Source organism: Scyliorhinus torazame, chromosome 6, assembly GCF_047496885.1.
Source record: "Scyliorhinus torazame isolate Kashiwa2021f chromosome 6, sScyTor2.1, whole genome shotgun sequence".
NCBI classification, from domain to species: domain Eukaryota; kingdom Metazoa; phylum Chordata; class Chondrichthyes; order Carcharhiniformes; family Scyliorhinidae; genus Scyliorhinus; species Scyliorhinus torazame.
Window position 1 is genome coordinate 181,379,358 of NC_092712.1, and position 21,985 is coordinate 181,401,342.

A 21,985-nucleotide genomic window follows, 5' to 3' on the forward strand; every position below is an offset into this window, starting at 1 on the left:
CGGGTTAACCTGCTGCTGAGCACTGGAGAAATTGCCCTCTGTGTCTGGCATGGCACTGCAGTATCTCTTCCGGCTACTGGAGCGTTGTACCTGGATGGGCTAGAGGGCAGCGAGCTAAATGCAGACAGAAGTCCCGCCTGCTGCCAATCAACACTCATTAAAGTGTGAAATGGCAGCATGCCTGTCAGAGTTGGCGGGGCTCTCTGGATGACGGGTGCCCAGTGCATGAAACCCTGACAATCAGGCCCTAGAGTGGGTACTTGAACCTGGAACCTTGTGATCAGAAGCAAGAATGTTACCAATTGAGCCACGAGTTGTTTTTTCTTCATAGAAACTCTGCCAAATCAATCATTACGGGCGGGATTCTCCGCTCACCGGCAGGGCGGGCCATACCGGCCTCGGGCCACCCTGAAGGTGAGGAATCCTCTGCACCTTCGTGGGCTAGGCCGGAGCCTGAGTGTTTGGTGCCACGTCAACCGGCGCCGAAGGGCCTCCGCCAGCCGGCACGGGTTGGCGCATGCATGGGAACACCAGCGTGTTCTGGCCATGCGTCGAACCGCTGGCGTGATCCCAGCACATGCGCAGGGGGTTTCTTCTCCGTGGCGGCCATTGCGAAGGTTCACAGCAGCCGGTGCGGAGGGAAAGAGTGCCCGCACGGCTCAGGCCCGCCCGCGGATCGGTGGCCCCCGATCGCGGGCCAGGCCACCGTGGGGGCCCCGCTCGGGGCCAGGTCCCCCGTGCCCCCCCCTCCCCCCGAGGACTCCGCAGGCCGCCCGCAGAGCCAGGTCCCGCCGGTAAGAACCTTGCGTAATTTACGCCGGCGGGACTGGCCGAAAACGGGCTGCCGCTCGGCAGATCGCTGGCCGGAGAATCACCGGGGGGGGGGGGCCCACTGCCAGTGGCCGCCGACCAGCGCGGCACGATTCCCGCCCCCGCCAATACCCCGGCGCCGGAGAATTCGGCAACCGGCGGTGGGGCTGGATTCTCGCCGCCCCCCCCCCCCCCCCCCCCCCCCGGCGATTCTCCGACCCGGCGGGTTGTCGGAGAATCCTGCCCTACATGTCTGATGCCTGGGGGGAGGTGAGAGAGGAAGAGAGAGAGAGAGAAAAAGAGTGGGTTTGTCTTTAGATTTGAGGCTCACATGTATCAAGTAGGAAATTATGTGGACAGGTTGGGATAATCAACTTTGTCATGGTTCCACACATAAAGCAGAAAATATACTGACAACTTAGTGCTGAGGACTGCAAGCTGCACTTTATCTTAATTCATTCTAATTGCATGGATGAGAACTGGAAGGCGCAGGGTTCTTCACTCTTCTGACAATTGTGTACCTTCTTCTAAACTAAAAGTTTAACCGTTTGATGACGAACATCACAATATGAATATGTTGAAAACTCCGGAGAGGCAGAAAGTATTTGCATTCTAACAAATTTTTCCTTTTGGATTAAATTCAAAAACCTTTGACACTGGCCTGACCTCTCTATGTACATTTTATTTATGGAGGTGCCTTGGTACTGAAGGAACATTTCTGCATTTTGCTCATCTTTTAATTCACATCACACTGGCATAAATGCATTTCAGAATGTACTCATTGCAACTGTTGACTGTTTTCAAAATAAATATAAAACACAAAAAAATGCATTTGATTTGATGAAATGTAAATGTCTCCTTCCCAAAAGGTAAAATAGCGGAGCTGGAAAATATCTTCACACGTCAATCTCATAAATCAGATAACCTAATTTTTAAATTAATTTTGGAATCACGACCAAATATGGTCATGAATGTTGTCAAACAGCCCACTTCAAGACAGTTTCCTACCTTGAGAACAAAATTTCAGCTCTTTGGCATCGATAACTGTTGCCCGTTTATCTGGCACCTTTTTACTGGCTCGATGATAACTTCGTCTTTTCTTGCTCTCTCCCCAAAGGTTTGATCCACCATGTATGCTTGGTATATTCAAAACAGCGATGCCTTCCAAGGGCATATCGCTCAAGTCCAGCAGAATTCCATTGCACTGGAAAGGTGAATCACAATAAGAAAAAAAAAATCACTATATTTGAATTAAGTGAAAATACTATTTACAATTTTAACCACAAAATTGCCAAGATAGGCTTGATTTGAACTCCCAGTCAATAACCATACAGGTGGCGGATGAATGATACAGCCTGCACTGCATGTATTCCCAGGCCTCATTTGTTTAGGCCTGGTTAATCCCATGTCCAGACAGCTTTGTCTGCAAATGATTACTGATACAATCTAAAGAACACAATTGTTTGCATTTGAGCTTCAGTCCTAATTAAGTAACTTATTGGTCCATGGCTGTTGTTGATATTGCAGGTGATGCACCACTCTAGTGCAACATCATGTCAGGATACAGGATAATACAATGGGGACACTGTCCTTGGGTGTGGGGCTAAATGGTGATGGTGAATGTAACAACCTGCATGGGACACATAGGGCAGGGTCTATTGCTTTCCCCGTGTGGCTCAAGGAGTATGAGCTCCCTCGCTAGCTACATAGAACCATGTTTTATAAAAGGTCGGCCAGTCAGGAACTGACCAATACAGAGAGAAGATCCGGTGAGGTATACCTGTGCCCCATGTAAATAGTTGTCCTTATAAACATCTTCATTTGTTTACTCATCGGGCACCCCTCACCTTTATTAAAGTGAGCCACAGCCCATTTATTTAAATTGAAAATCAAGTCAAACATGGGTGTGCCTAAGCAGCTGGTGATTTGCTATCACCTGTTTTACACTGCTGCACATGGCCATTTCATCCCCACATTTCCCAAAGCAGCAAGTTGTAAATTCAGTTAAGTATCAGGAGAGGGGGCTCAGTGGTTAGCATTGCTGCCTACGGCGCTGAGGACCTGGGTTCGAATCCCGGCCCTGGGTCACTGTCCGTGTGGAGTTTGCACATTCTCCCCGTGTCTGCGTGGGTTTCACCCCCACAACCGAAAAGATGTGCAGGATTGGTGGATTGGCCACGCTAAATTGATCCTTAATTGGAAAAAATAATTGGGTACTCTAAATTTAAAAAAAAAAGTATCAGGAGAGATATCAAGGTGCAAGGCTTCCTCTGTCTTGAACTGTAGCAAAACTGCTAACTCATTTATAAAGTACACGCTTACAATTTCATGATAGATAGCACCCTGCCCTCACCCACGATTGGATCCACTGGTACTATATTATAATCCTAACACGATCACAGAATCACAGAATTCCTACAGTGCAGAAGGAGGCCATTTGGCCCATCGAGTCTGCACCGGCCCACTGAAAGAGCACCCTACCGAGACCCACTCCCCCACCCTATCCCCGTAACTGCACCTTTGGACACAAAGGGGCAATTTAGCATGGCCTACCCACCTAACTTGTACATCTTTGGACTGTGAGGGGAAACCGGAGGAAACCCACGCAGGCACGGGGAGAACGTGCAAACTCCACACTGTCACCTAAGGTGGGATTTGAACCTGGGTCACTTGCGCTGTGAGGCAGCAGTGCTAACCACTGTGCTACTGTGCCACCCTATGTAAAAGATAAATGTACAAGTTATGAACAGGAATAAAAAGCATGTTTCTCTGTATTTAGAATTATGAGGCAAGGAAGCATAATCCTTAACATTCTAAAGACAAAATAATATGAAAAAGCCAATATTATGGCTGGAATTCTCCGGCCATCGGGATTCAATTTTCCTATTGGCAGAGCGCCCCTGCGCCCTTGTTTCCCGGCTTTATAGGGTGGCTTCAATGGAAATTTCTTTGACAGTCGGCAAAGAGAGAATCCTACCGCACCGCTTAGAAACACGCGGCTGGGGGACCGGAGAATCCAGGGCGCAATTCAACCGGAAAAAATCTATGTCTGGTTTTGGGCACATTAGCGGGGTGTTTATCGGCGGCTCACTATTCAATGACACTTTGCCGCTGTTTTCGGCCACAGGTCATTTCTCCCAGCTGAGGCCCCACTTGAGTCATTTCCTGCTGGCGAGCCAATAAGGAAAAGCTCCTCGCAGATCAGGATGCCATTTTGTCTGCCTGTCCCGATCTCCTCCCCCCCCCCCTTCACCACCCTGATTTCGAACCCCCTTTCTCCCCCAACCACGGGGAGGCCCCCAGGGAACACCGACTCACCCCTCCTCCACCAGGTAAGCCCCCCGGGCCCGATCCCTGGCAGTGTCAACCTGGCACCCTGGGACCTTGGCACTACCAGCCAGTCACTCTGGCAGTGCCCCTGCCAGGCTGGAAGCGGTAAGATGCCAGACAGGGTGCCAGAGGTCCACCCTGCCCTGTCCCCGACCACCCAGATGTCTCTAATGACTTGGGAAAGACCGCAGGTGCCATTACGACTGGTCGTAACGTGTCGGGAGATCTCGTTAAATTTTGCAAGGCATTTTGAGCGTCGCAAATCTCACGTGAGGCCTCTCACAAAATTCAACGGCCTCGTCCCAACACCAGGTCGGGTGCGACAAGGCCACTCAATCATGCCCCAGCCCTATATTTATTTGTCTTTGTTCATAAAAGGAAACAATGGGAGGAGAAGAGGAGAATCTTCCAAAATGTAGGAACTAAAGAATCACAACTAAAGAATCAACTTTAAAGACGATAAAAGACTAGATTTGACTTTTTCTTGACTCTGAAGCACAGTGTTGAAATGGAGAACTATGCAGCTAGTTCATCCAAGCACCCATTGTTTACATTTTTTTCAAGATTGTGAGAGAGCACCACTGCAGCAGGAGCCCGAGAAACAAGCAACCACGGGTAAACCCTTTGTCGTCAAATGCACGGTGGTGCCATCTTGAATTTCTGCAACTTCTTGAAATTCAACTTAAACTTTAACATTTTTTAACCATGGATCAGAAATTTACTCTTCCAAATATATTTAGACTTATCCAAAGCCCAGATCAGTCACATAGTTGGGGACTTTGTAGAAAAAGATTGCTTAGATACATGATTGCTTCAGGTCTGGATAAAAAGAGAGAAGTTCCACAAGTTAACACGCTGCTTTGCTCAGTAGGCCCAATAGCGGACAACATTATTAGTCAACAAGGAATCAACAGATTGTCTGCTAACGAAAGAGAAAATGCTGGAAAATCTCAGCAGGTCTGGCAGCATCTGTTGGGAGAGAAAGAGCTAACGTTTTGAGTTGAAACGTTAGCTCTTTCTTCTCCCTACAGATGCTGCCAGACCTGCTGAGATTTTCCAGCATTTTCTCTTTGGTTTCAGATTCCAACATCCACAGTAATTTGCTTTTATTTTAAATTGTCTGCTAAATTTGAAGTACTAAAATCATTTTAACCTAAGAAGTTACAAAATCCTCAACAGCCAGAAGAACCTGTTGATTCCTTCATTAATGATCTGTACAAGGTGGCAGAAGGGAGCAAATGCAGAGACCTCAAATCTGACCTTTTCAGGGATAGAATAGTTGTAGGAATAGCAAACAACAGGTTTTCAGATATGCTGTCAAGAAAAGAAGATCTAACCCCCGAGAAAGCTATCCAGGTTACATAAGAACAGGTATGTGGAGTTAGGCAACAGATCTGCCATGAAATCATTAAATAGCAGGACAGGCTCGATGGGCAAATGGCCTACTTGTACAATCATTTTATTTGTATACATGAAAGCCATTTGCCCCTCGAGCCTGTCCTGCTATTTAATGATTTCATGGCAGATCTGTGGCCTAACTCTCTACATACCTGCCTTTGGCCCATATCTGTTAATATCTGTGCTTTCCAAAAATCTATCCACCACAGATTTAAAATTAACAACTGATCTAGCTTCAACGCCTGTTTGGGAGACAGTTCCAAACCTCTGCCACCCTTTGAGTAAAGTTCTTCCTAACATCTCTCCTGAATGACCTCGCCCTAATTTGTATACTATGCCCCTTGGTTTTAGAATCTTCACCCAGTGGAAATAATTTATCTTTATCTACCCTGTCTTTCCCAGTTAGTATCTTATTACTTCGTTCAGATCACCCCTTAGCCTTCTAGATTCCATTGAAAACAGGCCTAATTTGTGCAATCTCTCCTCACAACCTAACCCCAGGTATCAAGTAGGCTTACATTAACACTGTAATGAAGTTACTGTTAAAATCCCCAAGTCGACACAGTCCGGCACCTGTTTGGGTACACTGAGGGAAAATTTAAATTCACCTAACAAGGACGTCTTTCGGGACTTGTGGGAGGAAACCGGAACACCTGGAGGAAGCCCTCACAGATATGGGGAGAATGTGCAGACTCTGCACAGACAGTGACCCACGTCGGGAATCGAACCCGGGTCCCTTGCACTGTGAAGCAACAGTTCTAACTCATTATGCTACTGTGCACTTCTATGTCCTTATACTCCAATCCTCTAGACATAAATGCCAGCATTCCATCAGCCTTTTTGATTATTTTCTGTATTTGTTCCTGGCATTTAAGGATTAATGCACTTGAAACCCCAAGTCTCTTTGGACATCCACTTCACCTTGCCTCTTTCCATTTTGTTTGTCCAAAATGAATAACTTCACACCGTGCTTATACTGAATTCTATCTGCCACAACTTTGCCCATTCAACCTAGGTTGTTGGGACAGTCTGACATCCATGTGTAGCACAGGTCCATTTTACAAAGAGAAAGTAAACTGTGATACAAGGGAAACCCCACATCCAGTTGTTTTTGTTTTAAATATTTCAATTTATTTTTCAACATTTTAACATTTTATACATAAACAAAATAATGCAAAACAACAATACAGGACCCCCCCCCACCCCACCCCAAACACACTCTTCCAGCAAACACCTCAATAACTCAAAGAATAGCGCCCCATCCCTACCCCCCAAATTCTCCCCTCCTCTTTGCAGCTTACGGTAATCAACTCTTTAAAATTAAGAATAAACAGACCCTATCTTTTGTGGAACCTTTCAATCGCCCCCCTCAAGGTAAACTTAGCCTTCTTCAAATACATGGGGCTGGATTCTCCGATTTGCAGACTAAGTGCTGCCGCCAGCATGGGAACAGTGGCATTTTACGCCAGAAAAAACGGCGCAAAAGCTGCACCGATCCTCTGACTGGTAGGGGGGCTAGCAAGCATGCAGCGTAAAGCCCCCGGCTTTACCTGCGGATATGACCATGCCGTGCGACATGGTGCCGGCGAGTACATCGTTTTGGAGGGGGCGGAGCATTGCAAAAGTGGCGCCGTCCCTGATTTCGGCGCAAACGGGGATTCTCCGGCCGATCGCCAAACGCCCATGAACTCCATCAGGTCCCCTGGGCGAAGAGGCTTAGGTAATGACTAAAACATCTCCCCCCACTCCCATCTGTAGTTTTGGCAAGTCTGACATTATGCTGAAAAACGAACCCCAAAATTTCTCCAACTTCAGGCAGGACAAGAACATGGACACGATTTTCCCAAAAGGGAACCAAGTCCCCGAGTGAGTGACTTGAATTGAATAAGGGGCCTGAATGTGGAACATGCAGCCGAGGTCAAACATAGTTCTATTTTGTCCAGTGGGGTGCTCCGCTTGCCAGAACTTCCCACTGTAGCACGAGATCAGGACGCCATCTCCGAGGCGTCCAAAACAATCCTCAACCTCCCCCCAGCCCAAACGCAATATGGGAGGGTCCCCGGCCCCCCCGCATCTCCTCCAACACCCACACTGGACAACACCAGCCCGATTGCGCATGCCCAATATTGACAGCTTGGCACCTTGGCAGTGCCAACCTGGCAGTGCATGCTGGCAGTACCACCTGGGCACCTTGGCAGTGCCATGCTGGCATCCAAGTGGTACTGCCAAGGTGCCACACTGGCATTCAAGGGTACCGAGGTGGCACGAGCAGTGCTAGGGCACTACCCTGCCCAAAGGACATACAACTGCGTCCTCTCATCCCCTTGGAGACTCCCATGAGTGCCGTTTCATCTGGCCCTATTTGTGGGGACCAGTGCCAAACAACACTCGCCGGAGGTCTCTGGGGCGATGGGGTTGAATCCCAAAGCCTCAGGTACCCCGGGAATCTGCATATGAGAGTGCGGCTCTCCATTTTGGCGGGATTCACATTGCAACATCTTGCGAGATTGCATTGAATCTCGCGAGGCGTTGTGAACCGGGTGTCCCGGCTTTCAACAGCCATACTGCGCCGCAGCGAGTTGCTTTTCCGGTGCAGCATGGCTGTTGGATCGCGCACCAAATGTACATGGTTGGCTGGACCTCTTCCACACTGCTCGCAAGCGTCCTACACCCCCTCAAACAACCAGCTCATCCTCGACCTCATCAGATGAGTCCTATGCACCACCTTTAACTGTGTTAATCACAGCCTCGCACACGAGGTTGAGGCATTCAACCCCCGCAACACCTTACACCACAACCCCTCCTTCAATGCCACCCCCAGCTTCTCCTCCCACTTGGCCTTAAGCCCCTCCAGCAACTCAATATCCTCCTCCAAAATCCTTCCATAAATCGCCGAGATGATCCCCCCTTCCAACTCCATCACTGACAGCACCTCCTCCAACAATGAGGAGGGAAGTGTCACCGGAAACATCAGGAAAACCTTCCTTGCAAAGTCCAGCACCTGCATATACCTAAAGACCTCTCCCGCTGAATCCCAAACTTCTCCCCCAACTCCTCCAAGTTCGCAAACCGCTCTTCCAGAAATAGGACCTTCATGTCAATCACCCCCCCCTCTCCTCCCACCCCCGAAACCTCCATATCTACAGCGTGGCTACTATCACCGGACGCCCCAAGTATTTCCCTGGGGCAAACAGGAGTGGTCCGTTGCCAGCACCTGCAACTCAGACCCCTGACAAGAGCCTGCCTCCATCCTCACCCACATTGCCTCCAGCTCCCTACCACAATAGTCCAGTTAGCTTAACAGCACAGAAATGGAGACACTCCAGGTAAGGGGGAGCATGTGACAAACCAGTAGAGTGACCATAGCAGTGCCGTGGAGCAAAACGCCCCAGAGGCAAGAACAATATCCTGCAATTTCAGTCTGATGCTTTCAATGTAATAGAATTGGACACTTTGACAAATTGTGCAAGATCAAAACACCTAAGAGGAGTGAAGACCCAAAGAGGATTCATGAAGTCAAGACTGCACACTAAGAGGACACATAGCCATGCTTTTTGGATGAGGTCAAAGATTTTGGGTGGATTCTCCATTGGCTGATAGCGAAATCGGGAAATGCGATTGGGCGGAGAATAGGTTCCAATGCCAAAATCATGGCGAGTGCCGATTTGACGGCAAATCACATTACTCCGTCACCTCAAAGGCGGCGTCAATGTGGTCCATAACGCATGTACAGTAAACACTGTTTGCATATAATTAGCAGGCCTGAGCCGGTATTTTCCAGGGCCTCTGTGATGCTCTGCAGCCAATGCGGCGAGTTCCCGAAAGTGCGGTTCACTTATGCTTTTAGAAATCGTGAAACCGGAGTGATGGCTGCTGAGGGAGAGAGGCGGGGTACGGAAAGAGTCCAACATGACTATTGTTTGCTGACAGTTGTGCCGTTGGCCGGGGGGGATTCTGCCAGAGCCAGTGGGAGTGGGAATAGGGGTGGGGAGGGGGAGGGTGGCCAGAAGGAGGGCTGTGAGGTCGAGTTGGATGGGTACGGAATACCATTGTCACAGCCAGCAAGGCATCCATGCAGCTGCGCATGTCGCGGACTGCCCACTGTGAACTTAGGGTCACAGGTCGTATAGGTGTCCCCCAGGGCACCCCCTTAGGAGCCCTCTGGCCCCAGTCAACCCATCAGCTTGATAGGTGCGCTCCAGCACAACCAGTGCCATCTTGTTGGCTGGGATCAGTGTGTGTGGGGAGTGAAGCATGAATATGCGGCTGCAGATTGTCAGATTCCCGAATGTAAATCACAGAACCGGCAAATCCCGTACCGTCTTTCATTGGAATTGATTGTGTTCCAAGTGGGACCCCTCAACAGTTGCTGAATCGGTCCACGTTCAGTGCCAGTTTTGCTGTCGTGAAAGTCCACGTATCCTGCCCCGCAGTCAACACTTAGGGCGGGATTCTCTGAGTGCCAACTCCGAAATCGCATTCGGCGATTTGGCAGAGAATCCCTTTTGATGCCGAAATCGGGGGCGGCGCCTGTTTTTGGATGCTCCGCCCCCTCCAAAACAGCATCATAGATGAGTACGCAGCACGCCTTTGGGGCGGCTGCAGTACGTCACCTGAAGGCTCTCCCCAATACTCCGCCCCCAATGGATCGACTTCCCGATGGCGTGGATCACCTGTGGTCTGAGGTTTTGTCAACCTCGCATGGCAGCTGCGGACTGTGTCCAGCGCCGCCACAGTTGGTGGGGAGGGGGGGGAGCCATTCCGCTGGCCAGGGGGGGGCTTCGGCAGGGGCTGGGGTGACTGGTGCGGGGTGGTCTGGGAGTGGCGAGGGGGGTTACAGGGGGTGCACTATCTGGCAGGTCGGGTCCGCGCGCGGCCGGCACCATGTTGTACAGCGCGCCCGCAGAGGTCGCCACTGTGCACGAACGCGGCCACAGACCCGGCAATTCTTCGGCAGTTTCTGTGGGGAACACCGGGGTTTACGTGGCGTGGCAGCCAGCCCCCCACCAGGCGGAGCATCGATGCGGGGGCAGTGCCGACTTTTTGGTCGTAATACTAGACACATGTTCCGGACATAGTCTCAAAATTGGAAAATCTAGCCCTTCGTCTCCAAAACGGAGAATACCGCCCCTTGGATTTTCAATTTGGACATTTTGGTTAATGGCCATCTCACAAAGCTTAACTTGGACACAGGTGCCAGTGTAATGGTCCTGTTGGATAACGAACCATGGCTGTGACCCAATGGCTGAAGCCACCCACGACACACCTGTCAAGAGTAGGAGGCATAAGGCTCCTGGTGAAAGGCGCCCGCATGTGACAGTGAGGTACAAGCATAAAATAATCTGAGCTGTTCTATTCATGTTTCACCAGGATTGTTCAATAGTAAGCTGCAAAGCCTGTGCTGAACATTAATATTCTGCAAAAAACTGACCAGGTGTAGCAACAAAGTCTTGGCTTCAAGTATAAAAGTCAGTTCTTAAAGCTTTTCATATGACTGCTGTGACTGAAAACTGCATACAACATCATACTGAGGGAGGATGTTAAACTAGATTGCTTCTTCAGGCCACCAAAGATTCTCCACCAACCCAGGACTAATAAAAATGATTATTATTTTGAACGCCCAACCCCATCCCAGCCAACAAGATGGCACAACCCCAGTTGGATGAGGTGAGAAACATGGGAGTCATCTCCCCAGTCACAAAACAAACTGCATGGTGTTCCAGGATGGCCTCAGTCCCAAAATGGCATGGGTCCATTCGTATTTGTGTTGACCTGATATGCTTCAATAAAGCCACAGTTGGGACACAAAGTTTGCAACCACGATCACAAATATGTGGCAACCATCCAAGGTGACAAGGACTTGTTCAGTAGTCATTACCCAGAAAGATTCAACGGTGACACATAACCGAGGACAAATCAGATTCATTCCAGTTCCTCAACCACCATATTGCATCCAGGACAACATTCCAAAAGAAACCAGGAACAGCATCCAAGAATGCCAATCTCACAGATCACTGTATACAGGGGCAGCACGATAGCATAGTGGTTAGCACTGTCGCTTCACAGCTCCAGAGTCCCAGATTCGATTCCCGGCTGGGTCACTGTCTGTGTGGAGTTCTCCCCGTGTCTGCAGGGTTTCCTCCGGGTGCTCCAGTTTCCTCCCACTGTCCATAGATGTGCAGGTTAGGTGGATTGGCCATGCTAAATTTCCCCATAGTGTCCAAAGATGTGTAGGTTCGGTTACTAGGTTGCGGGGATGGGACAACGTGGGGGCCAAGGTAGAGTGCTCTTTCAGAGGGTCAGTGCAGACTCGATGAGCCGAATGGCTTCATTCTGCACTGTAGCGATTCTATGATTATAAAAATCACGGCAGTCTGACTCTGAATTAGCAATGAGTTCTCCAAAATGTCAATTCAGTTCTTGGGCCACATCACCAGCAATAAAAGCACCATGGTCGAATGACCGAAAACTAAAGCTATTAGCGAGTTCCCAACCCCATCTTCAAATCTAGACCTTCAGCATATTTTGAGATGGTGACCATTTGGCAAAACTTTACCCAAATTTGGCACAGGTCACAGAACCTTTGAGGCATCTCCTTAAAAAAGACCTGGCATGCTGCTGTGGCTCACATCAAGAGGAACCATTCACTCGCACCAAGGCGATGCAGCACTTCATTGACATTCTGGCCCACTAGGACCCAGTCAAGGAACAACTGGATGGGAATCAGTAACCTGTTTATGACACTTCCAGGGTCTCGTCGGACACAAAGACAAGATATGCTATTACAGAAAAGGGAGCCCTCAGTCATGCGGTATGTAAAAAGTTTTCAGGCAATATCATTGACCTCAAGATCACAATCAGAAATGGCTATAAGCCACTACTTTCAATACTGGATGAAAACGATGCCTCCCAGAATCTAGAGGTTCTACCTACACCTCATTGCGTTCACCTATGGGACAATATACATCCAACATAAAAATAATATCAGACATACCTTCCACAGTAGGCCTTGACAAAACAGGACATCAATCTCATCGAAGAACTGGAAGTGTACTCAAAATTGACACAAAGGCACTTGCTAGCGACCACAAGAAAACTCCAACCGATTCACCAGGAACAAATGCATGATGAGGAGCATGCCTACATCCACCGTTACTGCCAACAAGGCTGGCCACAACAGAGACCAAGCATTGTACCATGAAAGCTTGATTTGAACAAAAAAACACCTTACAGTCATGGATGATTTCCTGGTCTTCATGAGTGGCTGGTCATCCCAGATTCCCTAAGACCAGCGATCCTTCAAAAAATACACTAGTGCCGCCTGGACATCACCAGTGCAGGGCATGGGCCCAAATCCTCGGTCTGATGGCCAGGTATTTCCAGGGAGATTGTGGACACCATAGAAAATTGTCAAATATGTGTGCTGCATGGGCAGGGCCAAAGGGAGCCCCTTAGCCCCACACAGTTCCAGACCTTGGGAGAAGCTGATCATCAACCAATTTGACCTCAACAACAAATTATTCCTTTTAGTAGAGGACTACTTTTCCAGATGGGTTGATGTGAAGCAACTATATATGTCTACTACTTAATGAACTGAAAGATATGTTCATGAGTCATGACATCCTCAACATGATTGTGCCTGATAACGGCCCACAGTTTTCAAATGAGTACTTCACACACTACGCCACCACATCCAGCTTCCATCATTGTACCAGCTCCCCAATGGATACCCACATCAAAATGCGAAGGCCGAAAGAGGGGTCTGTACTCTAAAGTCCCTTCCAAAAAAGAATGAGGACTTTCCCACAGTATTGCTAACCTACAAGCTTCCACCTAGAACACAACACAAAAGGATGACGATATCTGGATTAAAGATCGAGAGAGAGAGAGCGAGAGAGAGAGTGAAGTTATCAGGAAGGGCAACAATCAATATCAGTCCTACCTGGCTAGCATCCCAGAGGGTACAGTCAGGAAAAACAAGACAAGCCTCCTCCTCGTCCCTAGTCTGCCCGTTCTCACAGTACAGTGGAGGGTTATTAAGGAGGCTACTCAGATGCCAGAACAACATCCAAATCAACAGAGTTTACCTGCAGCGACAGAGCCTACCACTCTTCTGTCAATCGTGCGAACATATTTAAAGGTTAAAAAGCCTCCAGACGGCCTGAACCTCTGAACTCAGAAATATGAAGGGTGTAAGGGAGATGGGTAGTAAAAACAAAGTAATACAAGGAGTAAATGAGTTCTCCCAGTGAGCCAGAGAAGACACAGCCAGAGTGAGACAGCAAAGAGTGAGTTTTGGAATTTGAATCTAGGTGGGAATTGGATCCAATCCAATCGGTATGACAGTTCCTTTTAAATTTCAGGAGTTTAAATTAATTTAAATTAATCTAGAAATGTGCAGTGTAGGTTAACAAGGGCTGCCCCACCCACTCACATAACTGGTTGGCAGTTAAGTGTCAGTCACTTTAATCTACTTTGAATTAAAAGCCAGTGGGCGGTGGGGGGGGGGGGGGGTTGTCAACTCACGCCAATTTAAAAAGAGCAACTTGTAACTCACTCCCAGTGAGTTCTCCCAGTGAGCCAGAGAAGACACAGCCAGAGTGAGACAGCACAGAGTGAGTTTGGGAATTTGAATCTAGGTGGGACTTCGAAGCTGGGTGGGGAGGAAGTGCTTTTTATCCCTGGTAAGTGACTGGTAAGTAGTTTTTCTTTTCAGTGTCTAATTTGTTTATTTTATCTTTCGTTTATTGGAATTGTAGTTGTATAAGTTTACTTAAGGTTTAAGACATGGCAGGAGATCCCAGACCCGTGTCATGCTCCTCGTGTGCGATGTGGGAGCTCAGGGACACGTCCACTGTCCCTGGCTCCTTCACATGCAAGAAGTGTGTCCAGTTGGCAGCTCCTGTTAGGCTGCTTGACGGCTCTTGAGATGCGGATGGACTCACTTTGGAGCATCCGCGATGCTGAGGATAGCACGTTTAGCGAGTTGGTCACACCACAGGTGAAAGTTACTGAGGGAGATAGAAAATGGGTGACCAAAAGACACAGTAAGAGTAGGAAGGCAGTGCAGGTGTCTCCTGCGGTCATCTCCCTGCAAAACAGATATACCGCTTTAGATACTGTTGAGGGAGATGGCTCACCAGGGGAAGGCAGCAGCAGCCAGGTTCATGGCACCGTGGCTGGCTCTGCTGCGCAGCTGGGCAGGAAGAAGAATGGCAGGGCTATAGTGATAGGGGACTCAATCGTAAGGGGAATAGACAGGCGGTTCTGCGGACGCAATCGAGACTCCAGGATGGTATGTTGCCTCCCTGGTGCAAGGGTCAAGGATGTCTCGGAGCGGCTGCAGGACATTCTGGGTGGGGTGGGGAGGGTGAACAGCCAGCTGTCGTGGTGCACATAGGCACCAACGATATCGGTAAAAAACGGGACGAGGTCCTACAAGCTGAATTCAGGGAATTAGGAGTTAAACTAAAAAGTAGGACCTCAAAGGTAGTAATCGCAGGATTGCTACTAGTGCCACGAGCTAGTCAGAGTAGGAATGTCAGGATAGATAAGATGAATGCGTGGCTCGGGGGATGGTGCAATAGGGAGGGATTCAAATTCCTGGGGCATTGGAACCGGTTCTGGGGGAGGTGGGACCAGTACAAACCGGGCGGTCTGCACCTGGGCAGGACTGGAACCGATGTCCTGGGGGGGGGGCGGTGTTTGTTAGAGCTGTTGGGGAGGGTTTAAACTAATGTGGCAGGGGGATTTGAACCGATGCAGGAAGTTAGAAGGTAGTAAAACAGGGACAGAAACAAAAGGCAGTAAGGGGGAAAGTGTAAGGCAGAGAAGCCATAGTCAAAAATTTTAAAAGGACGACAGTACAAGGTACAGTGACTGAGGGGAGCTCAGTGAATAGGACCAGTAATACTAAAAGGAATAAAATGGGAAGTAAAAACATTAATGGTAAGCCACGCGGCAGGTTGTTACATGAAGATATGGGTTCAACGACAAGGAAAATTAGGAGAAAAGTTAAGAGGAAGTATAACTTAGGAGAGGTTACTGATCGAGGTGTTAAGATTCAAAACAGAGGTAAAAAGGACAACATAAGTGTACTTTACCTGAATGCTCGTAGTATTCGGAATAAGGTAAATGAGTTGATGGCGCAAATCATCGTGAATGACTATGATTTAGTGGCCATTACTGAAACATGGTTAAAGGATGGTCACAACTGGGAGTTAAATATCCAAGGGTATCAAACTATTTGGAAGGACAGAGTGGATGTTAAGGGAGGTGGTGTAGCTCTGTTATTTAAGGATGACATCCAGGCAATAGAAAGGGATGACATCGGTGCTATGGAGGAGAAGGTTGAATCCATTTGGGTGGAAATCAGGAATAGTAAGGCGAAAAGTCACTGATAGGAGTAGTCTATAGGCCACCAAATAGTAACATTATGGTGGGGCAGGCAATAAACAAAGAAATAACGGATGCATGTAGAAATGGTACAACAGTTATCATGGGGGATTTTAATCTACATGTCGATTGGTTTAACCAGGTCGGTCAAGGCAGCCTTGAGGAGGAGTTTATAGAATGTATCCGCGATAGTTTCCAAGAACACTATGTAATGGAACCTACAAGGGAACAAGCGGTCCTAGATCTGGTCCTGTGTAATGAGACAGGACTGATTCATGATCTCATAGTTAGGGATCCTCTCGGAAGGAGCGATCACAATATGTTGGAATTTAAAATACAAATGGAGGGTGAGAACGTAAAATCAAACACTAGTGTTTTGTGCTTAAACAAAGGAGATTACAATGGGATGAGAGAAGAACTAGCTAAGATAGACTGGGAGCAAAGACTTTATGGTGAAACAGTTGAGGAACAGTGAAGAACCTTCCAAGTGATTTTTCACAGTGCTCAGCAAAGGTTTATACCAACAAAAAGGAAAGACGGTAGAAAGAGGGAATATCGACCGTGGATATCGAAGGAAATAAGGGAGAGTATCAAATTGAAGGAAAAAGCATACAAAGTGGCAAAGATTAGTGGGAGACTAGAGGACTGAGAAATCTTTAGGGGGCAACAGAAAGCTACTAAAAAAGCTATAAAGAAGAGTAAGATAGATTATGAGAGTGAACTTACTCAGAATATAAAAACAGATCGTAAAAGTTTCTGCAAATATACAAAACAAAAAATAGTGGCTAAGGTAAATATTGGTCCTTTAGAGGATGAGAAGGGAGATTTAATAATGGGAGATGAGCAAATGGCTGAGGAACTGAACATGTTTTTTGGATCGGTCTTCACAGTGGAAGACACAAATAACATGCCAGTGACTGTTAGAAATGAGTCTATGACAGGTGAGGACCTTGAGAGAATTGTTATTACGAAGGAGATAGTGATGGGAAAGCTAATGGGGCTAAAGGTAGATAAGTCTCCTGGCCCTGCTGGAATGCATCCCAGAGTGATAAAAGAGATGGCTCGGGAAATTGCAAATGCACGAGTGATAATTTATCAAAATTCACTAGACTCTGGAGTGGTCCCGGCGGATTGGAAATTAGCAAACGTGACGCTACTGTTTAAAAAAGGAGGTAGGCAGAAAGCGGGTAATTATAGACCATTGAGCTTAACTTCGGTAGTAGGGAAGATGCTGGAATCTATCATCAAGGAAGAAATAGCGAGGCATCTGGTTGGAAATTGTCCCATTGGGCAGATGCAGCATGGGTTATAAAGGGCAGGTCGTGCGTAACTAACTTAGTGGAGTTTTTTGAGGACATTACCAGTGCGGTAGATAACGGGGAGCCAATGGATGTGGTATATCTGGATTTCCAGAAAGTCTTTGACAAGGTGCCACACAAAATAAGATAAAGATGCATGGCATTAAGTGTAAAGTAGTTGCATGGATAGAGGATTGGTTAATTAATAGAAAGCAAAGAGTGGGGATTAATGGGTGTTTCTCTGGTTGGCAATCAGTAGCTAGAGGTGTCCCTCAGGGATCAGTGTTGGGCCCACAATTGGTCACAATGTACATAGATGATTTGGAGTTGGAGACCAAGGGCAATGTGTCCAAGTTTGCAGTTGACACTAAGATGAGTGGTAAAGCAAAAAGTGCAGAGGATACTGGATGTCTGCAGAGGGATTTGGATAGGCTAAGTGAATGGGCTGGGGTCTGGCAGATGGAATACAATGTTGACAAATGTGAGGTTATCCATTTTGGTTGGAATAACAGCAAAAGGGATTATTATTTAAATGATAAAATATTAAAACATGCTGGTGTGCAGAGAGACATGGTGTGCTAGTGCATGAGTCGCACAAAGTTGGTTTACAGGTGCAACAGGTGATTAAGAAGGTGAATGGAATTTTGTCCTTCATTGCTAGAGGGATGGAGTTTAAGACTAGGGAGGTTATGTTGCAATTGTATAAGGTGTTAGTGAGGCCCTATCTGAAGTATTGTGTTCAGTTTTCGTCTCCTTACTTGAGAAAGGACGTACTGGCTCTGGAGGGTGTGCAGAGGAGATTCACTAGGTTAATCCCAGAACTGAAGGGGTTGGATTACGAGGACTTGTTGAGTAGATTGGGACTGTACTCGTTGGAATTTAGAAGGATGAGGGGGGATCTTATAGAAACATATAAAATTATGAAGGGCAGGTTGTTTCCCCTGGCGGATGAAAGCAGATCTAGGGGGCATAGCCTCACAACAAGGGGAAGTAGATTTAGGACTGAGTTTAGGAGGAACTTCTTCACCCAAAGGGTTGTGAATCTATGGAATTCCTTGCCCAATGAAGCAGTAGAGGCTTCTTCATTAAATGTTTTTAAGAAAAAGATAGATAGTTTTTTGAAGAATAAAGGGATTAAGGGTTCTGGTGCTCGGGCCGGAAAGTGGAGCTGAGTCCACAAAAGATCAGCAATGATCTCATTGAATGGCGGAGCAGGCTCGACGGGCCAGATGGCCTACTCCTGCTCCTAGTTCTTATGTTCCTATGTTCTAAATTAAAATAACTTGAAATGCTTTAGATAAGGACTTGCAGGGGGAGGGGGCAGGGGGAGGTATAGTGTAAGGGTCTGGCACATTAATGTGGGACTGAGTACAGTACACAGTGATGGAAGATAACATATGGCCTGCACCTAGGGATCAGTCTAGTGTTGGACAAAGCCATGTGCACAAGCAAACATGGAGACAGCTACTAGACTGAACCCTTTATTGTATATATGTACATAGTTCTTGAAGTTAATAAATACACACAGGTCACCTACTTAAAACTATGAAGAGAGCTACTGAATGGTATCTAACACCCTACAACAACTCATTATGTGGTCCCGCAAGATCAGGGTCATTTATATATTTATAAGCAGCAGTGATTTGGGTCTAAGGAAAGTTGACTCCAAGGCTGCTCCACCCGGTGACACAAAGGCCCTTCCGGGGCTGAGGCTGAAAACAAGAAATCTTCAGTTCCAGAGGGAACCTTTCAGTGTACATTTTAAGTTAATTGATTTTTTTTATCTTTGCACATGCAAAATCTGGGGCCTTTTCTGGAATTTGTGTCAGCTCTCATGTCGCAAGTGTTTATCTAAACTTTCAGGGGGATTCTTGTTTTTTGTTGGCGGGGTGAGAGTAAGAGTTATCTACTTAACCCCCATCTCCAACCCACACTGTAACTTCACACAGCACCCTGAAAGGGACCATTTCGCTCTGGAAGTGCTTTTAGTCTGACGGTCCTGCCACCACCCTTACGAGATCCATTGGAGCAGTATTAATCAAAAATTCTGATCTATTGGAAGTATGATACATCGCAATTGTTCCTGAATTAATTCATTCATTTCTGAATCTCTATAACAGTAATTAAAGTTAACATGCTGTGTTTAATCTTTAAGTGAAGAGTAATCCTGCTAAATAGAAGATCCACAGGGGTTCTTAAATTTGCTTTGCTTTACAGTTGAGGAGCTGAGGCCAGCTGTAGCTCAGAGGGACAGGTGCAGAGAATAGCATTTCACCATCAATAAAACCACCCTCGATGGGGTGACGCGGCAAGAATGATAAAACTGAGAAAAAATGATGAGATTTTTCCAATGCTCATTTAACTGAAGGTAGTTTTGAAGTTTCTAGTAGCGGAGTCAACCTTTCTCTGAACTAAATCACTGTATAATTCAGTTGCTGCTTCAAAGATCAAACTTGCATTTTCGAGAGTATCCATGCTTCCACAAGGCTTGTTAAATGGGTGGAAGGAATTTGATCAGAAGCTAATATATTGAACTGAATTTTTGTCTTCACTGCATGGGCAGTAGTCTGGCCCAGCAGAAAGACCATTTGCTCTTGAACCACCTAATACTCATTTCAATTTTAATGGGGCGAATATCCTTTGGGTTCTATGTTGAGCATCTGACCTACATTGAGAAAAGGAAAATTTAGTTCATTATTTTCACCTGATTTGATTTTTTTCTTTTTTTATTTAGTCCTCTTACCATAGCCAGTAATATGTAAGGCAGACAAGGAATGTGCTTACATCTCACTCCATGGTTAGTTTTTCCTGGAACAGTTTGCCAGCTTATTTCCAGGGACTACTGCTTGAGGGACGCCACTTCACATCAAGCATGGATAACCAGGAGAGTCTTCCACTCTTATCTATCTGCCATAGGTATATTGGAAGGCTGTGGGGGAAGGTGAGGGATTCTTTTCAGGGCCTCGGATATCGGCACCTCATTTTAAAATCTTTTGCACAAAGGGGAGTTCTAGCGAGTAGAGCTCCCCATTATAAAAAAACGAGGCTATGTGTGGCCTCGGCCTCATGTTTCATGTTCAGGCCCCTTATTCAACGTAAGTCGAATTGCCATTATTGCTCTTTTTTATGTCTGCAAAACTGCCCACTCTATCAAACCCTGGGTCTAAAATCTCATCACCTTGAAGCTCACCATCAAACACAACTGCCACAAATTATTATTCACCCAATATGCCCAGTCTTTTCCCTTGTTCCACAGTCCCATCAACCCTGCCCCCTCGAAATATAATTGACTCTCTGTTTCCCAGAATGACGACTTCAGAATTCCCATTTTTACTTTCAATTCATTCCATGGTCCTCCCCCATGCTTGCAATCTCTACCAACCTTACATCCCCACATGCTTTGTGCTTCTTTAATACAAAGCCCCCTTAACCCTCACCATCATTTCTGGACAGTCATTCAACAACTATGCTGCTCTCATCTGGAATTCGCTGTCTAGTTTGGACAGCCTTAGCACTGTGTCCACTGCTTTCAAAGCCCGCTTTCATAATCTTTTATTCAAAATCTCTCTTATCCAAACCTAAAACTTACCATTTCCTATTTCCTGCTTGCTCAACGCAGCTTTCTTCTTCATTAATGTAAAGCACTTCAGATATTCTCACTATGTAGGAGAATTGTGCAAATTCAAGTTTTTTTCATTCATCATTGTCCTGCGTGATGAAAAGTTTTAATTTGTCTTAAAAGGAAATTTGACTTAGAAATTAACAAAGAAATAAAAATACCTTGATTAGATCAATCTGCACTTTTCAGGAAAGAGGAGATTTCTTTGAGGTAAGAAATTGAACAGAAAGTTTGATGAATGGAGCTGTACACATTCTGAGACTAATTCAGTTTCAATATATTTCGGACAATATTCACAGGCAAAGGCAATGACTCATGGGAACACGATCACACCAACAGGGTCATTGTTTGCCCTTGCTTTGAGAGATTCAGGAACAAAAGCTACATGACTTGTTGGCAAGCACCCTTCCAAACCCAAGCATGTGCAGGATTTATACAGTGTTGGCACTTGGGGGAAGTGGTACTGTAATGCCAAATTGTAAGGGAATGCCTCCAAATCTTTGATGGGAAAGTAAGAAGAGGGGAAGTAATCTTACTGCTGTCAACTTCCACTCTTGTATCGTAAAGGGGAATATAAAGGAGGCACAGATGTACTGCTCAACTACTGAAGGAAGGGTTGTTGACACAGGTCACAGGAAGAAGGCAACGGGGGATAGCATTTTGGAATCAAAATATATCATCAACAACAATTGTCACATGAGTGAAATCAGCAAAATTGACCAGCTGGCAGGTAATCATTATCATGCATACTAAATATTGAAAAATTGGCAAAAAAGTCAAGTTTCCACCTGCTTTACCACTGCTGCAGGGGTCCGTCACGGACGAGTGGCAGAAGGAAGCTGAAGCACTATGATTTCCAACTGTTTTGGCAAAGTCCCTGATTATATCATCCAGGGGTTACACCTACTTGACTTGTGGCAAGGCACTCCTACCCTTTTATCTCCAGAACAGAAACAGCTGATGAAAACTAAATTGTGTGGAAAGAAAGTGCCATGGTACAAACCTTGTGAAATTGTGCTGTGCACATTTTCCTCTCATTTCTTATTTTAAGGATCTTTGTGTACATTTATATTATGGGATTTCAGTTTCCAACAAATGTCACAGTGGGTGCTGATTGATAATTTGTGAATCCTAA

The 21,985-nt window shown here is 46.6% G+C and overlaps 1 protein-coding gene across 3 annotated transcripts in view; it reads right to left on the reverse strand.

Annotated features, from left to right (window-relative positions):
- dgkb (diacylglycerol kinase, beta) overlaps positions 1–21,985 on the reverse strand; it is a 1,346,936-nt gene that overhangs the window by 206,911 nt on the left and 1,118,040 nt on the right. For all 3 annotated transcript variants that reach the window (XM_072509150.1, XM_072509148.1, XM_072509149.1), the window contains one exon: positions 1,819–2,014. In XM_072509150.1, coding sequence (XP_072365251.1) covers positions 1,819–2,014 — 196 coding nt within the window. The remainder of the gene's footprint in view (positions 1–1,818; positions 2,015–21,985) is intronic.